The sequence below is a fragment of the Gavialis gangeticus genome, unplaced genomic scaffold, assembly GCF_001723915.1.
Source record: "Gavialis gangeticus isolate Ggan-Ray unplaced genomic scaffold, GavGan_comp1, whole genome shotgun sequence".
In the NCBI taxonomy this organism is placed as follows: domain Eukaryota; kingdom Metazoa; phylum Chordata; order Crocodylia; family Gavialidae; genus Gavialis; species Gavialis gangeticus.
This window is the reverse complement of record NW_017729008.1, coordinates 21791166-21801670: the sequence shown is the minus strand read 5'-3', so window position 1 is coordinate 21801670 and position 10505 is coordinate 21791166. Positions and strand designations below refer to the sequence as shown.

Genomic DNA, 10505 nt, shown 5'->3' with positions numbered 1-10505 from the left:
AAAAAAAAAAAAAAAAAAAAAAAAACAACCAACCAAACAAAAAAACCCTCAAGTAATAGAATACCTGCATATTCAGGGTAGCAAATAGTGAGAGGACTCCTTCTGATTTTTTCTTCAAAGAGATCCTTCTTGTTTAGGAAAAGAATAATGGATGTATCTGTGAACCATTTATTATTGCAGATGCTGTCAAACAATTTCATACTCTCATGCATCCGATTCTGTAATTTAAAAGGATACTCTTCTGTTAGTGAAATAAGGAAATATTTGATTTAGCAAGAGTCAAACCACTAATATATTACATCAGACCAATGGTTTTGCATACTGAATCGTGGAACCTGCTCCGAGTGATGTGTGAAATTGTGGACACAAACATCAATGGACAAGGAACTACAGGAACCATGCTTTTGGTGGGGTTCTCACAAATTATCTCCCCTTCCATTTCACCTTCATCATGTTATAAGTGTAGTTTTGCATAACAGTTAGTAATTTTAACACTTAGTTTCTTTTCTGTACACAATTGCAAATATTAAGAAAAATCTTTATTAAATAGAATTCAATGACATTTAACTGAAAACTGATTACTGTACAACTGCTCTTAGAGAAGCTGGAAATCAAATATGGCAGATCTATTATCTACTATTTCTACCACCCACTCAAAGTGGACGATTACCACATTTACTCACATACTATAGGCACCATTTCCCCCCAAAATCTGTCCTCCAAAACTGGGGTGCACAATATAAGCAGAAAAATTGATTTTCCGTCCAGAAAGAAGCAACCCACTTCTACTCCAAAGCTTATATAAAACACTAATTTTGATAGGAAAATGGAGTAAAAGTTATTTTTCAGGTTGTTGTTGTTACCATATTTCAACAAACCTATATCAAATTTGCTCTCCTTTTTCATAGTCTTGATGTTCCACTAATCAAACTAAATGCTCTTAGGGCTAACCTTTCTCTTTACTGTCTGCAAGTTGTTCCTGGTCTCTACTCTTTCCCATTTCGAAGCCCTAGAGACTCTTTAGCTCTTTTCAAAATCAGAGCACCCATGGAAACCAGTCTTCAGCAGTAGGTAGGGTCTCAGCTTTTAGTTACACAGAAAAAAGGGTGCAAGTAAACTAAAGATTAGGCTCTGCCCTTGCTCCATGAAGCCAGCATTCTGTAAAAAAATTCTCTCTCCATTCTGCCTTCCCAAAAGCAAGGTGCAAATCTTATTTGGGGGTGGGTTGTATGAAAGAAAATGCGGTATATATTTAAGGAAAAAACGTTAGATTTACGCATTAAGATGCTTAACTTTTCTTTCAAACTCATTTAGTTTCCACCTCTCTGAGAGTTCTTCCCTTCAAAACTATAGTCAATTTACCATTTCCTCGTCTTCAGCTAGGACCAAGTCATAATCACTAAGTGCCACACAAAAGATTATTGCTGTAACACCCTCGAAGCAATGAATCCATTTCTTTCGCTCTGATCTCTGGCCTCCCACATCAAACATTCTGAAAAACAGAAATAAGATTTACTGAATTCCAGTCTACTGAATCCTTCTAATGAAATTCTAGAGATTAGATAGCATTAGTAAAAACAACCAGTTACACGTAAGGGTAAAATTACTAAAATTTTGAGTGACATCCTAGAAAACTACTTCAAATAAACCCTCAAAATTCTTTAAGATGCTATTTTACATTACACATTGCAAAACTAGAGCAAATCAATTTCCAACTTATTTACAAGTAAACTTGCACCAGATTTCTCTTTACCCATCACAAAGCGGCAAAATATGCAGAAGAACTTAGCTTTACTAAGTGTGTTACCTGAATGAAGAGTTCTTCAGTTTTTTTTTACTTAGGTGAATATAATATTTATCTAACAAGACAACAAAACCACCTGCTTTGTTACACTGTGATTTAGGGACGTGCATCTAGCACAACAGTGGAGAGGGATTTTGGAGTTGTAGTTGACTTCAAAATAAACACGAGTCACCGATGTGATGAAGCAATAAGTAAAGCTAACTGTGCTCCTTCTTTCATAAGTAGGTGCATCACAAAACAGGTTTAAGGAAGTGATACTTCCCCTTTATGAGGCATTGGTCAGGCTGCAGCTGGAGTACTGCATCCAGTTTTGGGTGCCACACTTCAAGAAGGATGTAGATAACTTGGCAAGGGTTCAGAGGAGGGTCACCCGTCTGGTTAAAGGACTACAGGAAAAACTCTACAAGGACTGACTGAGGGACCTGAATCTCTTCAGCCTCCACAAGAGAAGGTGATCTTGTGGCCATCTACAAACTCATCGGGTGGGTGGGGAGGGAGACAGCAGGAAATAAGGGATACGATGTTTACCAGGGTGCCCATCAGGGTAACTAGAAGCAATGGCCACAAACTGAAGGAGAGAAAATTTAGATTGGACATCAGGAAAAAGTTCCTTACAGTAAGGGTTGCCAAAATATGGAATATGCTTCCAAGGGAGATGGTGCTGTCCCCTTTCTTAGAGGTGTTTAAGAGGACATTGGATAAACACCTGGCTGGGGTCATCTGACCCTAGCACTCTTTGCTGCCCAGGGCATGGGGTTGACTTTATGCTCTAATAGGTCCCTTCTGACCCTAGAAATCTATGAAATCTTGTAAATCGTGAAGCAGTTTCACTGCTTGGGGAAAGCTTACATAAACAAGCTAATTTTGATCTGAAAAATGGAGTAAAAGTGATATTTCAGGTTTCTGTGGTTACCATATTTCAACATACCCATATCAGATTTGCTCAGTTTGAAAATAAAGGTTTTTTTCTGACTCATCCCTTGCAAGGTCAACCTGGAATCTATAAATCAAAAGTTGGGATTTATCGTGTGCATCTACACAAGATGTGTCAATAGAGCTCAGCTAACAATTCAGTTGCTCTTTTTAAGACAAAAGAATCAAGTTCTTTCTAGGCTGTATCCACTTTCAAGAGCGTTACTTACAAGGGTTAACATTTTGAAGTGGCACAAAATAGAAGGGAAGAGTTACTTTCCCCCCCCAGTAAGTGTAGTTGCTAAGATGGTGACAGTGTGAACCCTGCTGTAGGTATATATGCACTTTATGATGAGATTTTCCCTCATGATTCAACTAACCCAAGCTATTTCATATGGGAACTTCAACTGGGTCCAGATTATGTTGAGGACTGAGAATTGAGGAACAGGTCTTAATAGATGGCTTCTTGTTTTGTGGAAGCACTTCTTGAACTTGAAAATTCTTGTCAGTGGTACTTGGCCAGCTAGCATCCCACCCATAAGGTGCAACAATTGCAGCTATAGATGCAGTATTTTACCCCTATATCCTGAAATATCAAACCAAGGCAAAATACAGAATGATGCAAAGGCAGATGAATACGTTCAAAAGTTAAAATAGCCAGAAGCACTAGGCAGTTCAAAATGATCTTTGGACCAAGTCCTTCATATCTGCAAATTGTACAGGTGGACACCCAAAAGTCAAATCTGAAGCTGGCTCTGATTTTGGAATGTTAACAAACACTTGATAAATTTAGTAGTTCAAAAGGCACCCCGAAACTGTCCCTACAACAAATGTAGAGACTAACTGGGGAAAATATCTGCATCCAGCTGTGGGGTATAAACAACAACAGAGACTGCAACTCTTCTGGTCTAGGAGAAGCCAGGACAAGGGATCTAAACATCAGTGAAAGTCCACAAGGGTCTAAGCTTGTCCTCTGTGGAAAACAGTCCAAGGAATACCTGCAGTGTTTACCCCAGGATTTCTATGTAGCTGATTAATGCCCACGGATGGAGCTGGATGAAAGCACTGAAGTTTCAGTACTACTGTTAGGGTGGGTTTAACTTCCTGGAAAGGGAAGTATCTCAAATTTGAAAAGCAGGTCCTGAACTGGCCAATCTCATGTCCCCAGATGTTCTTATAAGACCATGCTACATCCTTAAAAAAAAAAATTACAGGAGCAAAAAAACTGGGTGAGGAGGAGTGAAAGAAAGAACCCTTGACTCTTTGCAACTTCCTTGTTAACTATTATTTTCAAGCCCCCTCTACATGTTATATGTATTACACAACTAACTGGTTAACTGTGCAGTGAATCTGGACAGGCTACACATGCAAAGTAATTATCATGCTATAAAAAGTTCCATCCAGTTTTAAAGTTAGAGCTGGAAAATGTATAACAACTTTATAGCTGCTTTCTATCCAGCTTTCATATGTGCATGTAGTAAGCTATGCCCCTGTGGCTGGGAGCCCTGTCAGCTGATGGGGCTGCCGGCTTCAGGTTGCACCATAAGCTTCTGCAGCTGAGGAGCCTGCTACTTGCCAATGCAGGGAGAACCCAGGTTGGGGTTCTCCCTTCACCAGTATGATTGGATCTGATGCTGGATCCCACATGCCTCCTGCCATGTGCGTGTGTCATACTTCAATTTTATTAGCTCTTGAGTATAAGCATCTAAAAAGTTCAGAACATTCTTTCTTGATGAAGAGCTAGAAATAACTCTTGAAAACATCAAGGAAAATGATCTCTGCATATGAAATATTACAAACACCCAAGTACCTGCTCCTCTGTAGTACTATTTTAAAGCAAGTTAAGTATAAGAAAATCAGAAACTAGAATCTTCTCCGGCTAATGCATCAACCAATGCCCTTTTGCAGGGCCGCATGCGACTTCCCACCAACTTGAACACATGGGCTCAGTTAACACCCGTGTGAATCTACTATTAGTCAATTCACAATGGGACACACTATGTTACTCATTTCTTACAGAGTACAGAAAAAAAAATCTCTAATTATAGTTCAAACACTCTCATGATCCACCGGCTCATAACTGCCCTCTTCAAGTCATTACACCAGTCAAAACATCTAGACTTTAATGCCTTCTGGTCACTCCTCCCTTCTGCCCATTTGACCTTCTTTACTAGATGCAGGGAAAGAGGGAGAATCATTTAGTTGAGGAAACCCCTTTACAAGTGCTTTCTGGGAAGTCTTTACATGCTTTTGGAGATGTGTAAAAACACTACAGACTAGTGAATAATATGCGTCTTGGGGACTTCACAAGCACAAACTGGGTCTCTTTCCCTACTCGCATCAAAATGAGCTTCAAATATAAACGGATAAATCTATCAAGTTATAAAATTACTTATTTACTTTGAAAGGAGAAACGTGTTAAACACAAACACTCTTCTATCACAAAAGAAAGTTTCATCTGTATGTTACCGTATTTCCCTCCCACCCCAACTCCTGCTTCCTGGTTTGGTCACATGCCACATTTGAACCTGGACACTTCACCTTGCAACAAAGGCATGGACCAATTTGTCACACTGGGCCAGAGGGTGCCCTCTGCAATGAGGAAGATGGACATCTGGTCTTACGTGAAGGGCATGGGGAAGGGGGCTTCAATATCCAGTGACATGGTCTTTCTTGTTGCTAACAAGTATTTCATGTTCAGCACCTGGAATATACCATTACACTGGCCATTTTTTAAAAAGCCTTACTATACAAACATTAAAAACAAAAAAGTCTCTCACACCCCTCTGTCCCCACATCAGTTTGCTAAGTGGTACAGAGAAAATTCAATGTGTTTAGTTTCCAAACATGAAGGAGTGGGAGAATCTTAAACTTGCTCTTAGAGACATCTGCTCTTTTAAGTTTTCCTGAACCCTCAAAAACTTATATTTCCATTACAACAGAGTTCTCAACATTTTAGGATCATTATACTTTAAGTCAGAAAATTATTCATAAACTAGTACAATGATAATATATTCAGAGCAGACCAACTGCTACAGAAACAGACTTGTTTGTAAACTGATTTAGAATACTTACATCTTAGATTACAATTTTACAGTATAGAACAGTTAATCATCATATCTACAACTTGAACCAAGATTTAAATTTTTCATTGCATTTTGGATTTTGCTGAAGAATTAGATAAAACAGTCTGAAATTCAAAACAGCTTATTTTTGTTACACAGTTTTATTGGGCATGGGAAGATTGGAATATTACAGTCACTTGCACCAAAGCTAGTATTAAAGAAAATGGAAGGCAATACCTTACTTATTAAAAAAGTAACCTCAACTTTTCTCTTAATAAAAAGGGTAGCTCGTTGTTAGTTAGGTCTGAAGTCTGGCAGAAGACAGGCTAGGGTGTTACCTTAAAAATTAACTTGTTCAGAAAATCGTAAGCTTTGGCAGGCAACAGCCTACGGTATCAGATGCTATGACATGTCCTATAGTCGTAGCACAGTGTCACAGCATTTGATGATGTAGGGTGTTGCCTACAAAAGCATATGCCTTTTTGAACAAGTTAATCTTTAAGCTGACACCCGGCCCTGCCCTTCTGCCTAAAAATAGAATCAAATGTTTGGAAATAACTTTGGAAAAAAGTACAAGTAGTTAAGTCACAATATTAGCTTACTAATAAACTGCAGTCAATCTATATTTAAAATTTGTTACACATACCAAAGTTATGGGGGTATATATCTAGTATGACTACTCACTTAAAATGAAGATCTTTGAAGGTAAAGTGAGTTTCCACTATTCCTGTAGTTTTCACTCTAGTCCTGAGAACATCCTGCTGAGTTGGTATATAACTAGTTTGTGCTATCCTGTCCAAATCATTTAAGTAACTGAAAATAAATGAAATATTGCTTTCAGTTATTGAAAATAAGGCTCAGACAGATAAAGGTATTTGGTCTGTGATTAAACTGACACATTTAAAATCCTCATACAAATTTTCATAGACACACAGACATGGTAAACTTTGAGATAAGACTGCAAATCAAAAAGCAACACAAGTATTTTAGAGATTATTTAACCCATTATTTTTTAACAAGTGTGCTAAGTCTTTATTTGTCAAAGCTATACATACTGAAAAAAATGCAAGTGCTTTGTAACTGCTCATTTACTAGATGAATTATCTTGGGGTACTCTTGTCAACCCAGCTTTCCTTCTGTTCAGAAATCCTAAATACAAAATATTTTAATTTTTTTTTTTAACATACATGCCAGTAAATCCAGCACTTTATATATAAGGCAAATGTGAATTTTTATTTGCTTACTTTAAAAAAGAATCAAATTAGAAAAAGAACATTTTCCTCTATTAACAGCAGTTATCAACCTCAGAGATATATACAGGGGAGTTAAACAGTACTATGAAATTGCATGAAACTGAATGAGTTACCTAAAATACTACAGCCAGAGAGATAAATGGATTTGATGAGATAAGAAAAATGATGCACAAAAAAAGTGATTTTCAGGACATGTTACCATGAACATGCTTTGTATAAAAACTCAAGATATCTGCTACCTTGAGCTCACCTTGTTCCATGGCTTGAAGAATCTAGAAAAATTCAAACAGTCCACCAGATTCAGAACAGACAAATAAAAACTGGACATCTGAAAATTTTCAGCGTCGCTATAACATATACTTTAATGGAATATACACGTATATGGCTAAGTTTGACTGAAATAATTTATTTCTTGACAAATACTTACAGACGATTGTTGCCCTCCCAACAGCTTCCCACAGTCTCTGCCCCCCTTACTGTCAGATGCCACTTAGCCTCTGTTCCCTACCGGGTCACAAAACACAGTACATTGAAGCACAGCCTCTGCCAAGCCACACAGCGGCAGCAGCACTGCTGACTGGCCAGGCAGGGGACAGTTTCCCGGTACTCTGTGCTCAGGGCCAAAGTCAGAATACTGTACTCTCTGTGCTCAGGGATAAAGACAGAACTGCAGCAGCTTCCTGCCCCCTCCCGCTGCAGCTTGCTCTGTATACAAATTTAAGATGAGGGTCTTTTTCCTCTGTGTTGACTAGGGGGGAAAAATGCCTTGTCTTAAAATTTGGGTAAATTCATAAAATTCTACTTTACAGGACAAAGCCTTGGTTACTTACTATGCAGCAGAGTCATTAAGTTGGTATTCCCTAGATCTGCTGAAACAAGCTTGAACACCACTATCTTTCCACAGTCTCTTGATAACTCCTGCAAGCTCTGCTGTCATAAATCCTTCTTCTGCTGCTCCTGCTAAAACAAAGAGCTGACGAGCATCATCCTGTGGGGGGAGGGGGGAAATGTAGAAAAAAACTAGTTAAGAAGAAACCTTACACCACCACACACAAAAAAATAATCGAGCTTAAGAAAATGAGTCAATTTGACTAATCCTAAAGAAACAGTTAGAGATGCAAGAAGACCCCTTGATTTGTGTGCGACTAGTAAAGTAAGTAAATGTACTTCCATCTCTGTGGCCACAGGCAGACATTATTTTAATTGTGTGACAGAATCTGAGGAATTTTATGCCAAATCCCCAAAAGACTTTTCACCTTACACTTGCACTGCTTTGACCTTTCTTATATAGAACAATGCCTTAATTTTCAGATTTGTTTGAATGACAGTCTAGAAGTTGTGTCCTCCAACATGACCAGCATTGACTGTACTTCTATTTTCTTTCTCGTGTTTGCCAAGACAAACTGCTTGTTTGTCAAAAACTCAAATATGGGTCTTTTAAATCTAAATGAAAGTGACATACAGATTTTGCCTTTATTTAAAACAACACAATCCTCACTGGAAAATTCTATATGGATAGGCTTAACTCATACTCAAGTGTGATCCACAAGAACGTGTGGGGGGTTTTTAGCATCAATCACTAATCTAAACACTTACTAGTAAACAGAAAGGTGAAAAATCCCTCCTAAAAGATAGCCAATTGAACATAGGTCAGGTAGACCAAGAAAATGGGTGAGCAAGAAAGCACATTTGTTAAATAAATAAACTGTATTTAAAAGCATAGGTACTTTTAGGTTGTTGTGAAAAATGAATTTTCTTGAATGATTTGAATCAAGCAGTGGTGGATATTAACAAATAATAAAGGAAGTAATATAAGCAAAGGGCAACTGATCTCCTGTAGGATAACAGACTTGTACCTTTGATGAAAGAGAGGAGGAAGGACACTTTGGAGACAAGAGTGCTTGGAGCAAAGGACACAAATGCTAGTAATAGATTCATAAATGTTGAACATTACATGACCTATTATTTCACAGGGATACGAATCAAATATCAGATTATTTTAAGTGTGGTCATAGTAGGAATTCAGAGCAATAACATCAAACGAACACGTATAAGTTGCGTAAATAATTGCAGAACCCTGATAGTTCTATTTCTTCTTTTTTGGAGTATGGGCAGCAAACAGGGCTGTTCGCAAGCAATTCAGTGGGAATAAGAGGAGGAAGGAGAAGAACAAGAGCCAGGCACCAGAACCTGCTCTGGGAAGGTACCGGAGGAAGGGCTGCCTGTGCATTTGGCTTACTGAGTGTTTGTTTAGGGGCTGTGTGGTTGGGCGAGTGCTCTAAGCAGCTGGGAGGCTGCCAGGTGACTGCTGCCTGTGTCTGACAAAAACCCTAATAAGGGGGTGAAGCCAGTCTAGGCCCAGCAGCATGTAAAAGGAGACTCTAGGAGCAAACAGGGCAGTTTGCAAATCAGTTCACAGGACAGTGCGCAACCCTGTTCTTTGAAGGGGAGTCTTCAAGGTAAGCTCTATCTTTAATTTTCAGGACCAAGGAGCAGGATTGAGGATGGAGCTAGACAGTTCTCAGTGGTGGCAGATGACAGAACAAGGAGCAATGGTCTGAAGTTGCAGCAAGGGAGGTTTAGGAGAATGGTAGGAAAAACCCTCTCACTAGAAGAGTGATGAATGGCTTACCTAGAAAGGAAGTATGGGCTGGATGAACCTGAGGTTCCTTCCAACCCTCATTTTCTATGATTATATAAAAACAAAACAAAATACAGGTAAGGAACTTGATGGCACCAGTGCCAGAAATCAGCTTTGACCAACTATATGTACAATTACCAGATCTCAAACTCATTTATTATACACATGCAAGACAATTAACGATAGACAAGTCTTTGGTTTATTTAAGTAAAGGACAGGACTAAGAATCATTTATGCTACCAGTTTTATTGCAGTCTTAGAAAACTGAAAAATAACCTGCTTCACTCCCTGAAAGTGCTTTTGAGATTAATCAAATAAGAGGCAGTATCAAGTGGAAGGATTAAAGTCTTTTTCTTACCAAACCTACTTTTCTTCCTCTTGTTCTTTGTCACCAGTATCACCCTTATATTATTCACAACTATAACCTTGATGTTAGGGTGAAAGAGTAAGCTATATAAAGAACCCGCCCAAATACTTTGCTCATATCTTTCAATACACTGTCTGAACAAATTTCTCCCTTTCCTCTGTATCTCTTCTGCAAGAAAGTTCATACTGTAACTATTGAGCCAAGAAATACTATAAGATAATGAATGTTACACATACTGACTGACTCTTAGTGAAGTGAAATAATGTAGGCATTTCAAAGTAAGCATTCAGGATTTTTTTTATTTTTTGCAATTTACTTCATATAAGAGTGTAGTGTAAAATAGTGTAAAAGTATTTATGGTACTCTATAAAATAAAGTGTCTGCAAGAGAAAAGATCTATTCATTTCTATAGGATGCTACAAGCAGACCACGCATATTTGTTCTTCTACACTGATACATCAGG

At 38.3% G+C, this 10505-nt stretch overlaps 1 protein-coding gene across 2 annotated transcripts in view; it reads right to left on the bottom strand.

Annotated features, from left to right (window-relative positions):
• Positions 1–10505, bottom strand: part of GNAI1 (G protein subunit alpha i1) — a 57091-nt gene that overhangs the window by 12423 nt on the left and 34163 nt on the right. For both annotated transcript variants that reach the window (XM_019509492.1, XM_019509493.1), the window contains 4 exons: positions 7865–8022; positions 6466–6594; positions 1363–1492; positions 65–218 (listed from right to left, as the gene is read on the bottom strand). In XM_019509492.1, the coding sequence (XP_019365037.1) occupies positions 65–218; positions 1363–1492; positions 6466–6594; positions 7865–8022 (571 nt within the window). The remainder of the gene's footprint in view (positions 1–64; positions 219–1362; positions 1493–6465; positions 6595–7864; positions 8023–10505) is intronic.